General features: G+C 46.0%; 1 protein-coding gene across 1 annotated transcript in view; it reads left to right on the forward strand.

The window, feature by feature from the left end:
• gse1b (Gse1 coiled-coil protein b) overlaps positions 1 to 20,583 on the forward strand; it is a 188,610-nt gene that overhangs the window by 61,764 nt on the left and 106,263 nt on the right. Inside the window, exon 2 of the mRNA XM_049565113.1 lies at positions 825 to 957. Within this exon, the coding sequence (XP_049421070.1) occupies positions 825 to 957 (133 nt within the window). The remainder of the gene's footprint in view (positions 1 to 824; positions 958 to 20,583) is intronic.

A 20,583-nucleotide genomic window follows, 5' to 3' on the forward strand; every position in this document is an offset into this window, starting at 1 on the left:
CTCTGCTCTGTCGCTCTGTGTCTCTGTCTCCAGCTGAGAGCTATGTATATTTCATCAGCCCAGGGTGCCTTTTTGTCTTAAGATGCGCTGCACCTCCCCTGCCTGTCTCTCTGCTGCTCGTCAATGGAGGGAGCCATCACAGCCTCTTTTAAACTCTCCCCCACTTCTTCCTCTCCCTCTCCCCTCGTTGACAGCCACCCTCTGCTACTCCCTCTGCTTTTCATGGTCAGCTTGTCTCTCTCCTGAAGGCTCATCCCTCTTTCCTCTTTCAGCTGCGGAGGGGAGCAGAGTGGAGCACATCCAAACAGACTTGGGCTGTCAGGAAAACTCTTTCTCTCTCTCTGTCTCTTTCCGTCTTTGATTATGTCAGTCTGTCTGTCTGTTTTGCGGCTCTGTCACTTCAGGGAAGGGACACTTCTTCACCCAGCACTGCATCCCCTTTAGTTGTTGTCTTTTTATAGCAGAAATCTGAGTGCTGTGACAGCAGCTAAAAATGGTTACACCGACGACGGGCTACATCAGCAGTAAATTGCTATATTTGCACCATCAGTGTCTTTTTATTGTTTAGATTTTACTATTATGTCAGTATAGTTGTTGTAGCCTCAATAATGGTTAGTTATATATCATTATCAGGGCACCTCTTAGTGTATGTGTGTAGCATCTTGAGCTGTACATTATTAGTTTTGGGGACTTATATTGAAATCACTCATTGATTCAAGTGCGATCAATTGACTTCACCTCTATCTTACTGTACAAAAGGACATTGTAATATTAAACCTCCTCCTTTGTTTCTCGTATGTTAATTATGTTTTTATATCTTTCAGGTGTGCACTGTGATTGAGAGCGCGGCTGGAGCCAGTAAGGAGGTTGATTCGGGGCCTTCGCAGCCTGCATGTGACCATACTCCTTCTCAACCAGTGACCTCGGAGCCAGATAAAGCTGAACGCCCACTTTCCAGTGAGTATAGCTCTCATTAATGTCAGATCTCCTACTTTTACATGTCATGTTTTACTATCCTTTCCTCTGTCTTTTTTTATTTTTACCTCCGTTTTGTTGCTGTGACTGGATGAATCCATAAAAAGCATAGCATTTCACTTTGCACCAGTGTGATCTTTGATACATGTTACTACACACCACTGCAGTGAAAACACCCCAGTGGCTATTCTCCAATAACTAGCTGTATTATTTGACACATTTGTTATGTTTCATGTTGCATTTCTTGATCTCCTCACTCTGTGTGGCCACAGCTGTGAGAGAGGCTTTCATTCACAACATACAGCGGTAATGCTTTGGTTCAGCCTTCAGAATAAGCCGTATCCTCTGAATATATATCTCTTCACTTAGCCAGCATCATATCTCTGCTTCTCTTTTCCTGTGTGAGGTGTCCTCCTGACCCTGCTGTGTGGCAACACAGGAAGTAGTGAGACCCCTGGTGTGAATAAGATTAGGTCTGAGGTGGCTCTAACACTCATAAAAAATCTTTTGAGTTCTTCTTTTTTAGGCTTGTGCTGTCATGTCTTGTAACACTTCAACCACACTCCTGCACTGCATTTTATCTATATATATGTACCTACTATAGCTAACGCCCTCTCACCCTAAACTGGATTAACTCTTTCCATCTTTTGTAATTACACCAGTCAGCCTACACATGCTGCTACGTGACACCAGGAGGAGGTTAGAATGATTTCCCTGCACTTTGTTTTGCAAATGTGCAGGGCATCTGATCCCTCCACCTCCTTTCAGCACATTGTTTGACAGCAACTGCTTTTAATTGTCAGCAATGCAAACCAGCAAACCCAACCTGTCCACAAAGTGTACACACTAAGACTCTCAACTGTCCCAGCATTGACCTCTGTCAATGTTCACATACAGATGCACATGCTTACACACCAAATTTTACTCTTGTTTTTTTTCTTCTGTTGTTAATCTTAGCTTCTGGTGTGGGGACCACTAATCACTTTGACCCAGAGCTGTGGATTACAGGTTTTGCGGTCATTTCACTCCCATCTCCTTCTCCCACAGTATAGTATTCAGCCAGATAGATGAATAAGCAGGTTTTTGGGGATACTGGTGAAGGAGAGGATAGTAGTGATAAAACGAGACTGAGAGATGGGTTGGAAGATGTCATGATGAAGCAGGCACAGGCACAAAAAATAAGTGACATGCGAGCGTGTATGTGTGAGTATGCCCCGAGGGAGGCCATCACTACAGTGGGTTTTGGAGCTTAGTGCGTTTATGTGGAAAGTGCTGCTGTCTCCTCTTATCAGTGTAGCTGGACTGCCTTTTCACTGGATATCTATTCCCTCTCTTCCTCTCTCTTTTTTTTTTAAACAAGCATTTGCACTTTTAAACACAGCAGTTTTGTAAATCTAATTTTTTAAATTCTCCACCCTCCTTTTTGTCACTTTTTTTTTTCTTTTTCTGTCTTGCGCACCACTTCCTCCTGCTCAGGCCACTCTCTCTCACCCTCTTTTCTCTAAGGCTATTTCTGTTTAGCCATGAGGGCCCCCCTGTCGTTTACAGAAACTCATCTCAAGCTCTCTTTCCAACTGAACCCACAAACACACACACACTAGCTCAACCACAACACACTCAAAAGCACCTGGTTAAACAGTCATGACAAACAGGGCCACCGCACACACACACACACACACACACACACACACACACAATGTACATGCAGAAGACTGAGCGTTCCTCCCAGTGGTCTAGTGTGGGTTGAGAACAGGGTTTTCATGAGTTATTTAAGTGCTCTCCATCATGCGTGTTACGCTGCGGCTCGCACTGACATGACACGGCCCATTTCCTCCGCTCAGGCTAGAAACGTGACACAAGACATGCTTGCGGTGTTCACACGGAGTAGAGTAGAGAGGTGCACAATCCGTCATGATCTTAAGACTGTTGGGTTTAAATCATTAAATGGGCCCCTATGCAGCAGCTAGACTGAAAGAGAGAGGCTTATGGTTTTAGACGGTTGATGTTACACAGTCCTGCTGTCCACTGCAGTTTTAATTGTGCGTGTGTGTGCGTGTGAATATTTAGTGGCTTAATGGCCACGGCTCTAATGTAAATGTTTGCTTTGACTAGTGGCATACAGAGAGAGGAAAGCAGTGTGCTTTTACATTCCATTGTGGTATATGAATGTCACTAAGTGAGGTAAGGAGAACTATAATAAAATCCTAAAATATAATCAGAACATATATGTTTAAAAAAGGGAAACAAGAGATCCCCATTTCTCATGTCAAAAGTCTCATCATACTGCGGCCCATCAAGAGCTCCTATCAGACAGGAAACAGGCTGGAGAGGGGAGGTTATGACATAGAGGCTGCCCGCAATGTGCTTCAGGCCTGCAGTCCTGTGAACACATTCACTGAACGCTTCACATATATATCAAAAGTCGCTCAGGCTCAAAACAACCACACAGTCAATACATCACTACTAGTGGTGAAGGAACAAGGTGAACCTCTGCTGTACTGTCTGCACAGAGTGCTGCAGGGATGACGATTATTTGTGGGCCAGCACGGAAGTTAACATCGCCCTGTTTCCCTCGACAAAAGATGAATGGGATTTTTCTATTGGATTTTGGATTAAAAGCTCTGTTTATGACACTTACACGTTTTGTTCAGCAAAATAATCCTCACAAATGAACACCATTTTAAAGATTTTTGAAGCATAATTGCCAGAAGTGAAAAGTTAACTCTATAAACAAACTACATCATGGTTGCATGACTTGAATGTTGCCACCACAATGAGACTGTAAAGCCGTGGTTGGCATGATGATGCTCTGTAGTCTTATTTAGCCACTTAAGACACGAAAGGCTTTAAAATTTACAAGTGGGGTATTTACTGGCGTGTTTTGTGGCGAAGAACAAAACATGAAAGTCTCTTAAGCTTGTGTTAACCACAGACCTTATTTCGGGCATCTAACTCAAACAGTCCTTTCAAAAAAGCCATTGACTTTGAGGCGAGGGAACCCGGGGTGCTAAAATGCTAACTCTTATCCAGGTTTTAGGACTCATTCCTGCAGCACTCTGTAGACATCTGATGGAGGGAGAAGCACACAGGGCTAATGTAAAGGACAGAATATATGGTGAGGAGTCATTGTACCATTATGCTCTTCTTTGTCTGGCTTCTACCGCTCTTACCGCCATGTGAATTTAGCCTTTACAACATTTATTCCCTTGTGCTGTTTTATCACAGCCCTCGCTCCGCAATCTTGTCACACTGAGCAAATACATATTGAGATATGTGTGTTTCTGTTTGTGTGTGCATATGTGTGTGTCTTGGAGTTACACATGCTGATGATGTGATTGTCATGAGATAGGCTGTGAGTGTGTTTTGATTGCAGCGGCACAGCTGGACTTGGCAGACTTGGCAGTCTTGTGTGCTTGGCTGCTGGCCAGTTCAATACAATTACAATTACCCACTGTGGGAGCATGGAGCACCACTGAAGATGGGGTGTGGGTGCTGGTTGGGGCATTCATAGTATCTGGCAACCCGCCTTTGCTTGGGAGGAGGATCAATGTCTGAGCTGTTGCTCTAGCCGCTGCGGTTAACATTTCACATTAAGAGTCTTGCATGGAGAACGCAGCGGTAAGGTTCAATCCATAAACAGCCGTGCTGCAAGAGCACATACACGGCACACATGCACGTTAAATGAGGAGCAGGCTGTCTATGAGAGGGGGATAACAGCTGCCCGTGCTTGTATCTCTTGTCCAGAGAACAGAGCAGTAGGTGGAGGGATGAGAGTAGCCGTGCACAGACAGAGCAGAGCTGAGGGGTGACAGAAGCAGTGTGCCGGGAGGTGGGGAGGGACGGTACGGGGAGGATGGTGAGAGGAGGACAAGGACACTGAATGCAGAGGCGACAGGAGATGTGTTTGGAGAGAGAGATCAGAGGGTGACAGAGGAGGCATGGAGAGGAATGCCACTGCTTGCCCCCTCCCGACTCCTTCTCTTTTCTCCTTTTCTTTTGTCCCCCCTCAGTAGGGGTGTCAGGAGGGTGGGCTAACTTCGAATGACAGTGACAAGCTTGCCACCGCTCCCATGAAGCACAGCAGATGGAAGTGTGTGTGTGTGTATATGTGATTAAAATGCCACTGGAGACCAGGGTATACCGAGTCTCTTGGCAGCGCCACGCTTGGCAGAGTGCCACCTCACTGCCCTCTTTTTCCAGCCCAGCAGAGTGGGCGTTGAGGTGTGTGTGTGTGTGTGTGTGTGTGTGTGTGTTAAGTGAGGGGAGGCAGTCTCAACAAACAAATATTAATTCACAGTGTTCCCATTGTCTGTTCCATTATATCCTTTCTTCAGGGGACAAGCGAGCTGGATGGCCTGCGTGGCTGTTTTTTCATCCATCTATTTGAGTAATTCAGTAATGTAATGATCACAGGATTTTTGAGAAACAGAGCTCTGTTCTGCAGCGTGGCGCCAGTCCTGGCGGGCATGGGGGAATTAGTCAGGAGACAGTGGGTTTGGCACTGTGCCACAGTTATTAGCCACTCACAGGGTGGGCACGGGGTTATGCCCCGTTTCAATCATTCACTGTGTTTGCATGTGTGTGCTTAATGTGTTTGTTTCTGTGCGTGTGTGTTTGTGCGTGTCTACCGTTTGAGTCAGGATTCTCCTCTGGTCACACTGACCTTATTGTGCAGTCACTTCTGGTTGATTTGTAGCCTTTCCAACACATTCCTCTCTTCGAAAGGCTGAGAAACAGGCCGTTAACCCCCTCTCTCCCCCCTCACTCTCTCTCTCTCTCTCTCTCTCTCCCTCTCTCTCTCTCTCTCTCTCTCTCTCTCTTGTCTTCCCTCCGGATGGGTTTGATTTAGTGACTGTGGTTTTCCATCCACAGCCTGGGAGCCAGAAAGAGTAGACTTAGGGAGAGACCTATGGATTCACAGCCAGCGGAGCACGTCATTACTTGGCCATAGCTCATCAGCAGATACATCAGCAGGCTGGAGAGCTAATAGATGTGATCTGTCGCCGTTCTGGAAGTAATAAACCTCTCTTCATTTCATCCCCTTAATTATTTCCTTCTCACGCTTTGCATGAATTGCACTAAATGATGACAGCAAGGAGCATCTGAGAGTGTTATGTTATTCGGGGCTTGCATCATACACTACATACATATATATATATATATACACAGTATATATATATATATATATATATATATATATAATAAAACTCAACTATGTGCAACGTGGACCAAAGAATTCCTCTTCTGGGCTTGTGAGAAGTTATATTTAGGCTTTGCTGAGGCCACCCGATGTGAGGTTAATGCTCAGTGCAGAGCAGTGAGGTCAGGTTACAGACGTGTTTCAGCAGTAGCCCTGAAAAAGATGACCACTTAGTGAGAGACCTCCAGACCCTGACCTTTGACCTCACAAAGGAAACAGGTGTTCAAGCAGGATTAAACCTGACCGCCTGCACACTCGGAGCTGGTAGAAAGCTGTGTTGTGTCTGTGTTTGTATCTTTTTATATACAGCAGATAGACTACAGCCTCAAAAAAACACACAGGAGGTGAAATCAATCCATATTTGGTTGAAAGTGAGGATGTTTCATGCAGAGGATGATTTTTGAATGACAACAGAGCAATATTTGATTAATTCCTTTCCTTTTGTTTTTCCTTATGCTTGTTTTCTTCCTGTCTCCCCCTTCCTTTTTCTTAATATCTCCTTTTCCCTCCTTCCCTCTGCAACCCCATGACTTCAATCATCCCTTCCTCCCACCCAGCCTCCCTGTCTCCACCTCCACCCTCCTTCCTTTCTGCTTTTCGATCCCTCTCTCCTTCCTACCCTCCCTCCCTCCCTCCCAAACTGTCCTCCACTGTCGGACGACTTGGCTGAGGCTAAGTGCTTTTTGCTGTCTCGCTGCAGGTGGGACTGTAATAAAGCTTGTCAGCGGGAGGCATGGGTCGCACTGTCACATGCTCTTTGCCTCCCCTCTGTTAACTCCCTCCTCCATCTCCTTCCAACCACCACCCCCCTCCCCCCAATGCCTGCCAAACCCCCGCCACTCTCCTCCAAAGATCCTCCGCTTTTATTCTTCCCTCTCTCATTTGTCTGCCTTTTCTTCCCCATTTCGTCTTGCTCTTACCCGAAACTGTGCTCCTTGACTTGTCTCTCAGTCTCCCTCTCTCTCTGGTTTCCTTGCCAACGGCACTTTCAGGAACATGATGAAGAAGAGCAGCAACAGGAGACACCCCTCTCAACATAACAAGCGCACACACACACACACACATACACACACACACATACACACGCACACACAATCCATGTAAATGACTCCAGGTGAGGTTGTATTGTTTGCCCAGCTGCTCCTGCTAACCAGCCTCTCCTGTTCCATAGTAAACCAGCAGGCTGCATGGAAATCAGCTTCCTCTACACAAAACAGTTCTCTGTTCCTCCTTGTCTTTTTATGTTTGCGCACAGTGTTATTTGCTTGTATGTTTGTGTGGATGTGTGCGCTTTTTACCGCACATAACACTCAAAGGGCATCTAAAGGTTAGAGCTGGTACACTATTTGCATGTGTTTCAGACTCATTGAAGCCAATTTCTTATTCCGGCGTGCATGTGTATCTGTGTGTGTGTGCGTGCGTGTGTGTGTGTGTGTGTGTGTGTGGCAACTAATAGAAATGGCTTGCACAAAGTATCTTACTTGCTTCTAGCCACAGGATGGCAATACTGAGCCCCTTCTTTAAAGGAATCCTCCTTAACCTCCTGCTACTAGCCACCGTTCATTTACACACACACACACACATACACACACACACACACACATACTGACACACACCATGTTCACACGCACACACACACACACAGTCCTCTTTAGTGTGAGTTAGCCCAGGCTTGTGTAAGGTGACAGAGTGCAGTGAATAATTTAGTCCTGGCCATGTTAATGGCTGACAGCGAACATGGCCTCTCTACTCTGCTGTTGGCCCATTACTAGTACATTCTGTTTCACTCTCACTCTTCCTTTGTCACTATATTGCCCTCTTCTTCCTCTTCTTCTTTTTTTTTTTTTTTACATTCCCTGCTGTATAATGTACCAGTGACGATATCTAGGTGTCACTTTTGTCTCATCAAGGTTGTTTGATGAAAAAAAAGGAAAGCTGAACACTTGTCCTAAAAATGTCTCCAGATAGAATGTAAAATGGATTACAGTAAATATTTGAAGGGTTCGATGAATTTATCATAATCAAACCACCATTTTCTGGTGGCTGAACATCTATGAAAATGTTAGGAATACTCACCTTCACCTCTTTTCTGTCCTTATTAACATTTTCTTTCAACCACCTTTGTGCACAAATATGAATCTTTTAAAGTTGCAGTGATGTATGTAACCCCCCCCCCCCTTGTGTGATCAGCCACTAAATAGCATAAATAATTTCCAATTACCTGACAGAAATATTTCTTAAAATTACACTTTCTAGCCTCCCTGACCTTCGTATTACTTCTTCCTGGTACCAGCCGTCACCCACAGCAAAAATAATTACACAGATCTTTTTATTTTGCAAAATTTTTTGAAATATAAGGATTTTGTCTGTGTGCCAAGGGCAGCGCAAACTTTTTTTGGTAGATAAAACTAGATGCAGGAAATGTTAATCAGCATTCACTCTTATATTTACATGGATGTGTTTACAGTAATCAATGCCTTGTTCTACATAATGTCCTTGACATTATTAATTAATAGCTCAGAGGATTATTTTGACAGGTGATTGTTAGTTAAAATTACTGAGCACTGTTGAGTTCTGGGCCATTTTTATCTCTCTAGCTCATCTTTATTTAAATATATTTTCCTGTTCTCATAAATTTTACTTCCTCTGTGGTTCCCCTTTTCTGTTTTTCACCTCATCTTCTCATTCCCCACCCTTCTGTCCTCCTCCTCTGCATAAACTGTTGAGCAGATCACAGGAAACACGTGTGTGTCTGTGTGCATGTGTGTGTGAGTAAGTGAGTGTGTCTGTGTCCGTCTAGGCCCAGTCAAGCACTATTAATGTTATGATTGCCCCACTGGGCTTCAGCTCTCCGTGTGTGTGACGTGGGTGAAGAATAATATGACCCTTACACTAATGCAATCACATACACTAAACAAATTATAGCTCCCTCCCTCGCCGTCTCTCTCCCTTCATTTCTCTCGCTCTCAATTCAACCATGGCGATGTTACATGTGGCGTACGTGGTTTTCAGCTTGTCCGGGCTATGTGTGTTTTTGTAGGCCCTGCCTTGCTCCATTTTTCTTTCTGATACGATCAGTATGACTGCGTTTGGGGCAGTAGGAGCCGTGGAGCCTGGCGTGGCAGGCTGCAGCAGCGCTGAGGTCTGGCCAGGCTCAGGCAGGCTCAGGGGGGATTGGGAGTGACGTGTCCAGGGTGAGACACCCCATAGTTGGGACTCCCCACCAGCCTCTCTGGCTCCAGCCTGGCTGATAGAGTCCAGCTGGGCGTAGAGAGGAGGTGCTCCATCTATCTCCTGGATCCCTCTCTCCTCTTGTCTCTCGAGCATCTGTCTGTCACATCAAAGTGTTCATCTCCTCGTACCTACATTCCTGTTTTTTAAAGAATGGTTTGTGTTCTCCCACCAATCCTTAGTCGCTAAATTTCATCCATTCATCCTCCTCTTCTCCTTCCTTTCTCCTGCTGATTTTTCTTTCTCTCCACTGCATATCACACATACACATGTCCTCCTCCCTATCTCCTTCTCCTCCTCCTCCTCCTCCTCCTCCTCCTCCTCGATCTCTCTATCTCACACTCACACAAACACATCCCGAACCCTTGAAGTGGGGTCATGATTGAGGCGTGCCGTTAATTAGCCGGCAGTGGTTGTTGTAGCAAAGCGATGGTAGGGTGTAATTAATTAGGTGGCATGTGCACAGTGGGAGAAAAAGAGGGAGAGGAGGGATGGAGTGAGAGAGAAATACCGGCTATCAGTCCTCCTTTTATCCTCTGAGCTCAGATGAGTTCCCCTAATGAGAAAAAATGAGATGCTCCCAACCAGGGAAGAAAGCATTTTGTCCTTTACATGTTCTCTCTGCCTCTCCTCTGCTTGTCGTTCTGTCACTGCCTTGTTCTCTTTTCATCTGCCTATCACATCCGTGCTATTGCTAGTGGGGTGCCAGTGAGTTGGAGTCGCCAGCCATAGATCTCCCACAAGAGAATGAACACAGCCTCTGGGACACGTCCAGACACACTCATACAGTGCTGACAGCCATACCACACAGCAGAGATGGCATATAGCAGACGGGTGCTCGCATTTCTGTGCGTTTGTGGGAGTTTATGGGCTTTTGCAGATACCCTGTTGTACTGGCTGCTGCTCTGTTGTGTGTGCGCGAGTAGTGTTGGTTTTGTTTATGAGGAAAATGATGGAGGAAGAGAGAAAAGGATGATAGGAGGAGAGATCTCAAAAAGGCATAGGAAATGTGGGAGGAAGGCGAGAGGTGCACAAACACAGAGCTCTATTGATCCTCTCCTCAGTTCAACACTGACTCCTTGACCTCATTCAGAAGCACCTTTGTGTGTGTGTGTGTGTGTGTGTGTGTGAGCGACTGTGTCTGTACAGTTGCGTGTGTGTTCATGTGTTAAAGGCCTAACCATAGTGCGATGTATCTGTTTACAATAACCACAGAGAATCTCAACCTGTGTCAACCTGTACCCTTTAACAGCATCATGAATATTTAAACACACACAACGTCCCTCCCTCGTACCACACTCTGCATAACATTTAAATCCTCCAGGAGAAACACAAATGCATGCAGCACATCCCCGCCACCTCCAACATACACATTTACACACACACACACAAACACACTCATAGTGTAAACTGATAGTTTAATGGCTGCCTGGCCTGTCCCGTCCTGCTTGACTGAAACTGTCCTAGGTGACAGGTTTATGGACAGTTTGGCAATGTCAGCGGAGACGGACAGCTATTTACAGCCCAGCGTTAGACACGTTGGACAGTGGCAGTTAGCATAAATCCCCTGTTAGGATCAGCCTGTGGATGATACACATTGTCAGCCACGCTCTAAATCGTCAAATACACACACATATTGTATGGTGATCACTCGGTCAACCATTCAGTCCTTTTTAACCTTCTTAATACCACCAACATACCCCACACACAAGCGTCACAAACACGCTGTAGATCTGTATCTCAGTTATTTACGGCCCCCTGCCATCACGTTAACAACCGGCACTCGCTTTTCCTCCCTGCGTCTGTCTCTCTCCCCGCCTTTCCCTCCGTCTCTCATCCCCTTCAACTATCATTTAGCTTTACGAGGTGTCCTAAAAGAAGCCCGAGGTGTGCGCCCCTCCCTCCTCCCCCTTTAAGTCTGAGATATTGATATCCTCCATAAGTCAGACGCGCCTCTCTCTGTTACCGAGGAGAAATTGATGACAAAAGGGTGTGACAGGAGGGGAGCGGAGCTGGCAGGGAGTCACAGGAGTTTGCCCGTGTATGTATCGGAGTCTGTGTTTGTGTGAGGCCTCGGCAAGTGTGCCCTGCATACAAACAGACTTATTAAGAGAAAGAGAGGAGTTGGTTTGGCGAGGCGGCAGGTTAAGCGAAGGAGAGGACCGCTAATCGAGAAAAAGGACTGAGACAGAGATCTGGACAGATAGGGAAGAGGAGGAGGAGGAGGAGGAGGAGGAGGAGGAGGGAGGGAGGCAGATCTGTTTCTTTCTTTATGAGCTTTCCCTCTGTGTATGATACTGTTGCTATAAACAAGAGGTCAGCTGAAGAGTGGCTGTTTATAAGGTCCATCTCTCAGAGTGAGCATATCAAAAAGCCTATGAAATCCTGATCAGCCTGCTGTGGCTTGTGTGTCTTCTCCGTGTGTATTTGTGTGGTTGTGTTATCCATCAGAACCATTAGCAACCATCTGTCTCACAATCTAACAGGAGAATTAGAGCGCACTTGTCTTTGCATTGTGTGTCAGGCTGTGTGACTTAGCTTTCAGGTTTGCCTGCGACTAAGTCCATTGATGCTGGCGTGTATGTTGCAGCAGAAGGTGCAGCGCAGCCTGTATCTGCACGCCGAGACGTAACAACAACAACATATTGTTCTTACTATCACAGACACACACCTGGTCATCGTTCAGCACAGAGGTTATGCTTACATGGCTCCCTGTTTTTGTGCAAACTGCATTAGCATACAGTGGGTGTAGCTACTAGAGTAGATTAAAGTAATCTCACGTGGAGTGATACTAAGTCACCTTCACCATGTGGCTTGTCCAAGGTTGAGTCATGCTAAGTTGCTCAGCGCACAGAATTTTGTTTCTTCAGATGTGGCTAAATGGTGCGATTAGTAAACTTATTTACTGTGTGGGTTTTTCTTTTTTGTATACTTGTCTGCCTGCGTACATGTGTGTGTCTGTGTGTGTGTGTGTGTGTGTGTGTGTGTTTGTGCACTCTGAGTGCTGGTTTATCTATTCCACTGGGGATAAAGAAAAGGTTTGTTTGATTAATTAATTCTGTTAGACATGAATGTAAATGATCAAAGGAGCACATTTGCATTTTGTGTTTAATTATTCATGAGCTGCGATTGCTCATGAATTAGGACACCTGTGAGGGCTTTCTCCTCCCAAGCTCAGACAGTCGCTCATGCACATATGCACACACACTTGCACATCCTGGGATGTGACCTGGTGTGTTTAACCAGACCTGCTCGTCACCCCTGTCTGTGTGCACTGCTGTGCGCAGGGATGCAGGTCACCGCAGGTTCATGTTGGTATTATTAGGTTATGTTGCCGCTCTGGCTGGGGTTCAAACGCTCTGATTAGGTTACCGCGTAGCGCTAAAGCTCAGACTGTCACCCTGACTGTATGATTCATCTCCATGGAGACAAGAGAAAAGCTCTGATCTAATTACCCATACTGCTGCCATCTCAGACTTGAGGAGAGGGCTGGGTGGCGTGAATAAGGCGAGAGGAGCAAGCAAGGAAGAGACAAGGGGCGGCACATTGTGGCTGTAAAAAGAGGGATAACAGTAGAGGAGAAAGAAAAATCAAGCGCCAAGAGAGGAGCACGAGGTGATGCTAACAATAGAGAGCTTGATAAGAGCAGGTATTATTTGTCTTCTTTCTTCCTCCTCTTCCTCATCTCTCCCCTCATCATCAGCAGCATCCAACTGCTGCACAAATAGGCCCTTGTTGCCATGGATATGAGCAATGGTTCTCCCGTTCTGCTCGATGGGGCTCAGTGATAAATGGCGGGATGTGGAGGAAGTTAATAATTTATCCCGGGGAGGGAGCGACCGTTCTGGGGAGCATTACCTAGCATAATGGGTTAAGTGCAGCGATTGCTGCGTGCCGAGCAATAGACTCACAGGAGGTGATATATAAAAAATGAATAAAGGCTGAGTGGAGCCTGCTGGGAAGGAATTGTCAAGGGAATGTGTGGGTGTGCGTGTGAGGGGCGGGGGGTTGGTGTTGTGTTTTGGGAAGAAGGCTTTGTCATTTCTTCAAGTTATAGGATTGTCAGGTGAAGAACAGTAGAGACTTAATAGAGCTTCCTCCAGGCTTTCAGTAAAGATCTCCTCCCACTCTACTTTTACTAGAAATGAAAAACAGCTCAATATGCTTTGGGCTTTGAAGTGCGACAGCAGCAGTGACAGATGAAGCTGCTGCAGAACAGAGGTGCAGGCCTTAGCTGTGTACACTGCGCTGTCATTAACAATGACTCAGTGGCACTCGTGCATACATTAAGAGAAATATATACAGAGACCTTCTCCCTTCCTCATTATCCGAACATTAAGTGTTTATTTTAATGTAACTTTTTATCCCTTCAGAAGAGCCGGCTATACGTTGCATGATTTGTGCTTTATTTTGATTATGTGAGGGAGAGAAAGAGTTCAAGAGTGTGTAAGGGAACATGGGGTAGGCCCACACCTCCTCGAGCATTAACACAGCACCTGCTTCACATCTTCTTAGCAATTTATGAGGTGCTACGCTCTTAACGCTGCCTCCCTTCCTGTCCCTCCATCTTACACTCCCCTCCTTCCCATATCTCCCTCTTTTAGCCCGGCTATCTCTCAGATCTTGCAGTTTGAGGCTGATGGCGTGCGCTCGGGTTTATGCAGGGGTCACCGTATTGTGTTAATCCCAGAGAACATATCAGATCAGCTTGATTTCATTATTGTCCTGATGCCCCATATGCAGGGGCTCAAAGCAGAATGATCCTCTTCTAGTGATGGGAGAAAAGACGCTGTAGTCTGTTATCTGCGGTGGAGCTGAAGTCTATTGTGTTGGACACTCTGCTGCGTTCCTGGAGTGGATTTGGAGCATAACAAGCTTGTGTTAAAACATAGCAAAGCCTTGCATCTTTTCCCTGTATCGCCTCCCACTGATTATTTGATGGGTTTTTCAACGCTTGCGTCTGGTTTGAGTAGCTTAGTTTGAGTCTATTCTCCTTAGGTGTGTGCACGCGCGCGTGTGTGAGCACACACGCATTGTCGCATGTGCGTACCCAGTGGAAAATATGACTTGTGGTTTCTTTTCGTTTCTTCTCCATTTTGTTTTGAGTGTCTGTGTTTTTCAGGAGCCTTTTTCTCTCTGCCTCCTTGTGGCTGATAAGTGATGCAGATAGCTGTGATGGATAATATCGCAGCGCACACCAAATACACACACACACACACACACACACACACATACACACACACATTAAACCGCTCTCTCTGATTCAGCTGAACAGTTATGGATAATGTCTTGGTGTGTTTGTGTGTTCGCAGGCGCCTGTGTGCTTTATTCTCCCGAACATGGGGTGTATTCTCAGTGAGCTGTTGTGTGAATTCTCGAAACAGAAGGCCCAGCAGTGACGACAGACATCTGAAGGAGGGATGGAGGGATGCAGGGAGGGATGCAGGGAGGGTGAGGATGGATTGGAGAAAGGAAGGCAGACGGGAAAGAAAGAAACTGTGATTATTCTCTGCAGGTGGAATAAAATAACACCGCCTGGAGTTCGGTAATCACCGTGTTCAAGTAAACATAAGAAAGAGAAGGAAGAAACATGTTGAATTGTAATTTTCTTTGTGTTAGTTTGTTTTTTAATAATTCTGCTGCGTGTGGTTTCTACTGTGGTCTTCACTCAGAAATGACAGACGAGTGTCACAGAGGTACAAGTTGGACTAAAGAGCAGCCATTTGCAGATCCTCTTAAAGCAAGAAGCTGCTGCTCTTTTCCCTCTTTGCTCTCCTGTTGTCTGCTCACTCATGTCTTTATCTGTTTTATGAGCTCTCATTGTCGTCGCCACACAGTGAGGTTAGACAGATGCTATGGCGAGCAGTGACAGGGTCAACCACATACCGCACGGCACGCAAAAATCACCCACATTTAAGCACACCACACCCACTCCCCCTGACATCCCCACACACACAGCCCAGGGTTGTATGTCAGAGCCCTGCAGGCACCCAACTTTTGTGTGGCAACCTGACTGACAGCTTCATCAAACCCCCACCCTGTCGTACACACGTGGACACATACAGTACATGCACACTGATGCCCACACACACACACTCACACATACACATGTAGAGACTCATGGCTCCCCCAGGTTGCCTTTGTTCCCAGCATCTGTTTCCCTCGGTGATTAATTGCAATTAGCGAGAGGTTTGAAGGCCTGTGGAAGAACACAGCAAGAGGAAAAACATCAAGATTAATGAGGGGAGGCATTCATCAGAGAGGGAGAGAGAGGAAGGGAGGAAAGACGGAGGGAGAGGAGAAAGAGAGGAGGGGGGGAAGGGGAGGATAGAGGGATGACACGGTAAGAAGGGAGGGGCTGGGAGAGGAGGAGGAGGAGGAGAAGGGATAGATGCTCAGATGTTAATGACGTAGGAGATGGGAAGAGCGAAGGAGCGTGACATAAAGCAAAAGAGGGAGTGCGAAAGCAGCAGATAGAGAAAGAGAGAGAAAGAGCCAATTGTCAAAGCTCAGGCCACAGAGCAACACCACAGGGGACTGATTAAATATGGAAATTATAATTGCTAATTGACCTTTATTAATCAGAGCAGTAGGGGGGTGGGGGTGTGCTGCAGTTTTGTGTCTCTTCACACATATGTGTGTGAGACTGTTTGTGTGTGTGTGTGTGTGTGTGTGTGTGTGTGTGTGTAAGCATGTTGAAGCGTGTGTGTATGTGTGTGTGTACACTTGACTGTGTTTGTGTATGTGTGGTTGTTTGATCCCCTCATGCAGCTCTCTCTTGTCTCAAAGAGCTCTCTCATGTTTAAACACAGCATAATGGGAGAAATAGCTAGAATAACACACACACACACACACACACACACACACACACACACAAACAAACTGGGTGGTAATGAGAGTGTGAGTATATTACAGAGAGCTAAATAGGGTCACAGTGGAACCTCACTCTTTGGGCTGCCAGATGTGCAATCATGAATGCATGCATGCACTCTCATACACATGCATACAAGCTAGTCCTCTCATTTCTCTCCTGCGCTCTGCTTTTCTCTCCTCCCAACACTTTGATGTCTTCATGCTTATTATTACATTTTAGAAAAACCCTGACACCCTGTTTCATTTTGAATCAGAGGCATGTAGACGGAGTTTCTCTGCCTCACATCCATAATCACACACACACACACACACACACACACACACACGGATGTCAGCCATGTAGCCAGATCACACAGATTCGATTAGAGACTCCCTAAATTCATTAGCCCAATGTGATTTAGCCAGCCGTCATTAGAGCCACATGTAAACTGGTCTGTAGTGGTTTGATTTGGTTTCAGCTCACCAACTGCATCACATTCGTTCTCTATGAGCTCTGCAGGTCTTAATCACTTTTAACCAATCGCTACCTGAGAAATCCATCAGTCACCTACTTTACCTTTAATTTAAAGACACATTTCACTTTTTTTCAGTTAACGCAGTCTTGGTCAATGGGAGCAATGTAGGATTTAGTGGCATCTCGTGGTGAGGTTGCAGAAACAAAACTTCTCTGAAACTTCAAGCGTGTGGCTACGTTGACGGGCATAAAAACATGAATGGCCCTATCAAAAGCTAGTGTTTGACTTGTCCATTCTGGGCTACTGTAGAAACAACATGGCTGACTCAGTGAAAGAGGAAAAGCTCTGCATGTAAATATAAGCGACTCATTCTAAAACAGCAGTCCCAAACTGGTGGATTGTGCTCCAAAAGTGGGTCCTGGGTCTATTCTGAATGGACAGCAAGTGAAAAGCAAATGTGTCAAGTTTGTAAAAAGCAACACTTTATTTATAGTACAGTGATTTCCAGCACAGAGCTTTTATTCTGAAGTGCAGTTTCCTACTGTGGAGTAAGTAACTAACTGACAGCTACTTGACAAACAGCAAATTACTTTGGCAACATGACCAAATGCAAGTATGACGCCGAATGTATTAAACTGTGTGGACCTTGACTTAAGAGAAATCTGGACCTTGTGGCTGGACCATTTGGGAAACACTATTCTAAGGTGAAAAAAGAAAAACCACAGTTAGGAATATATATATATATATATATATATATATATATATATATATATATATATAAATACCATTCCTGCCTATAGATGCCCCTGAACCCTGCACACCTGACCTTTAAAGCTCAGAAATTCCTTCCTAAAGGGACGTTGACAGTAGAAAAAAAGAGTTGTGTGTGCTTTTTTTTTCTTTTTTTGCACTGTCAAGATTTTTACCGCTTTTCTGAGGATTCAAAGTACCCTTTCACTCCCACCTTTTGAATCTGTATTGCGGGTTAGCTGTCTGCAGCTCTAAGGGCATCTGCTGAGGCCGAGTGTCATTTCTGATCCCCAAGAGACAGAGTCGGGGGACTCTACCCCTCTTAGCCCTGGCTCCTCTAATCCTGTTAGCTCAGCTCAGGATCAGACTGCCATGACTAGTCTTCTACCGCAACTACACACACACAACACCCCTCCACCTCCCCTTCCCCCTCAGGGGCCAAAGGGGCCCCAGTGCCTCAAAGGGACAATTGTTGCAGGGTCCAGAGGTGGCGGCGAGGGTGAGGGGTCAACCATCAGAGGGGAGAAGACAGGACACACAGATGCCTGGACACACACATATACATTTATACACATTTAAAATATATTCACCTTCCCGTCACTTACTTTGCCCCACACACACACACACACACACACACACACACACACACACACACACACACACACACAGTCACACTCACTGTTGTTATCTTAACATACAGTCTGTTCTTTCCCATTTCCTCTTTTCATTCGATTCCTCACTGGGCAGCAAAGAAGCTGGGCTGTCCTCACATCGCTGCACACACACACACACACACACACACACACACACACACACACACACACACACACACACACACACACACACACACACACACACACAGCCTATACACTCAATACACAGTGGACTGGCTCAGCCCTTTTTTCCTGCATTATTCCTCTTTTGTGTTGTTAGTGAGGAGCCCACCTTTCCTTAGGGACAGGATTGGGTGTCTTAGGAGGGCATCAGAGCCTATCAGCTTTGACTTTGACTGTTGCCAATTTCCTCACCAGTAACCAATTGCTGAGCCACATAGCACTGGAGCATAGATTGGTGGTATGCCTCGTCTGTCCAGCAGAGGTCGCTTGGCACAGTGGAGCTCAGGGTTCCCTCCTTTTGTCATGACTGCTGACTTTACTGCTCATCTATGCAGGAATAATGGCTGAAATCAACCAGTGTACAATGTTAATGGCATTTGAATTAGAACACTTCTAAATTAATTAGGTAAGTAAAGTATGCAACAATCAAAATGTCACTGCTGATAAAGCTATGTTCCTGTAAGCAGCGGGGGGAATCGACAGACTGATTTGTTTGGTGTTATCAATCTGGGTTAGGCTCTGCTGGCTCTAGGCTTGTTTCATCTGCGTGTGTGTTTGTGCGCATATGTGTGTATGGCTTGCTTGTATGAGTGTTTGTGTGTGTGTGTGTTTACTGTTGGGTAGGGAGACAGTTTGATTGAGCTCTGCGCCGTAAAGCTGTCTGTTTGCCAGACGGTTTGTCTCCTAGCCAAGACTCTGCAGCAGAGAAGAATACAATGATTATCTGTCACACGGCAGCAACGTTCTTCATCAGTCTGGCTAGCAACAGCCCAGACTGCCCTGTACAAGCCTCAGACCACACACTGAATCAGCCTCAGGACCTTTTCAACTCTGAAACTCTGCATATGCTTTATTGGTTCTTTTGTCCGTGTGGTGAAATGTTCTGTTACATGTTTACTTTAGGCTTGATACAACTATTTGGCCGCCTTTGTTTTGACTTTGAAGGGCCGAAATGAGCGACTCTCTCTTTTGTTGTGGTTTCTATAAATGTGTGTGTGTGTGTGTGTGTGTGTGTGTGTGTGGGCCATGCAGTAGTGTTCAGACAGGAGCGTGAAAGGAATGTCAACAACCTTTAACCTTCGGGCTCATTAATGTGAGGGGTGTGGGGTGATGATGTGGCAGTGGGATAGCTGGTGCATGTGTGTGTATGTTTGTGCGTGCATCCAGAGCAGTGTCAGAGCAGACATGATTTATCACGTATTAGTAGGCAGAGAGGAGGAGGACGGAGCTCTCAAAAGTCTGGGGTCAAGAGGTCAGGTCAAAGGTCACGAAAGGTCACAGTGCAGAGTGAATATCAAAGAGCACCCTGGGGGTTAAATATGGCCGACCAGGGCCTGATAGCCTTCCAGGGACTGACTGGCCAGACAATTGCATGTAAACACACGCACATACACACACCTTGCTTGTAGGTGGAGTGCGTTGAGGCTAAGGTCAGTGTGGTTGTTCAGAGGTCAGAGGTCAGGGGAAATAGTCATTAGATCAGACCGCGGATTTACCCTGCTCCTCCACCTCTGTTACGTACACAAACACACACCCACATTAGCACTCCAACGTGCATTACCTCTTGACAGACTGACAGCAAATATGTTCTAAAATACGCATCTAAACCAAGCGTGCTGGTACACCCAAACAGACATGTACAAGCAGACAAAGCCCCACAAAGGCAGCTAATTTCACACTGACTCTGCTGGGGCCCTGTTTGGGCACGGCCGTGAAGCACAGACAGAGAGACAGATGGTGCAGGGCTGGCAGGAGGAGTTTCTGCTGTCCTCTGTGCATGTATGTGTGTGCGAGCATGCATTTGACTGATTGTTTATGTGCATTTGCTCGCGTGCGCGCATTCTCCTGTGTCTTCGCGCATTTTCAAACATCACTTTGTACTCCACACACCAGCGCAGTCAAGGCTTTAGGCTACGCTAGCAGTGCCTCTCCTAACTGCTTCCTGTTGCCAAGCTAGGTGTCAGGAAGTGTTACCCCCAGCACAACCTCTATGTCTTCATAGACGTTTTTCAATCCAGTCACAGTGTTTTGTAAGACTCATTTCCTTCCGAAGAGACCGCAGAGTGGAGACTGTGCATATTAAGCATGAGGAGGACCTGTTTGAAGTTGAATGTAGCTGGCAGTGAATGAAACAAGCTCTTGTATCTTTGTGTTTTGCTGGAGGTATTGTTTTCTGTTGCACCGTGCACAGTTGTGTATTTATGTTTGTGTGTGCATGTGTGGGCACGTGTGGTTGCTATAATTGAAATGACTGGTTGCCATG

Source organism: Epinephelus fuscoguttatus, linkage group LG2, assembly GCF_011397635.1.
Source record: "Epinephelus fuscoguttatus linkage group LG2, E.fuscoguttatus.final_Chr_v1".
NCBI classification, from domain to species: Eukaryota; Metazoa; Chordata; class Actinopteri; order Perciformes; family Serranidae; genus Epinephelus; species Epinephelus fuscoguttatus.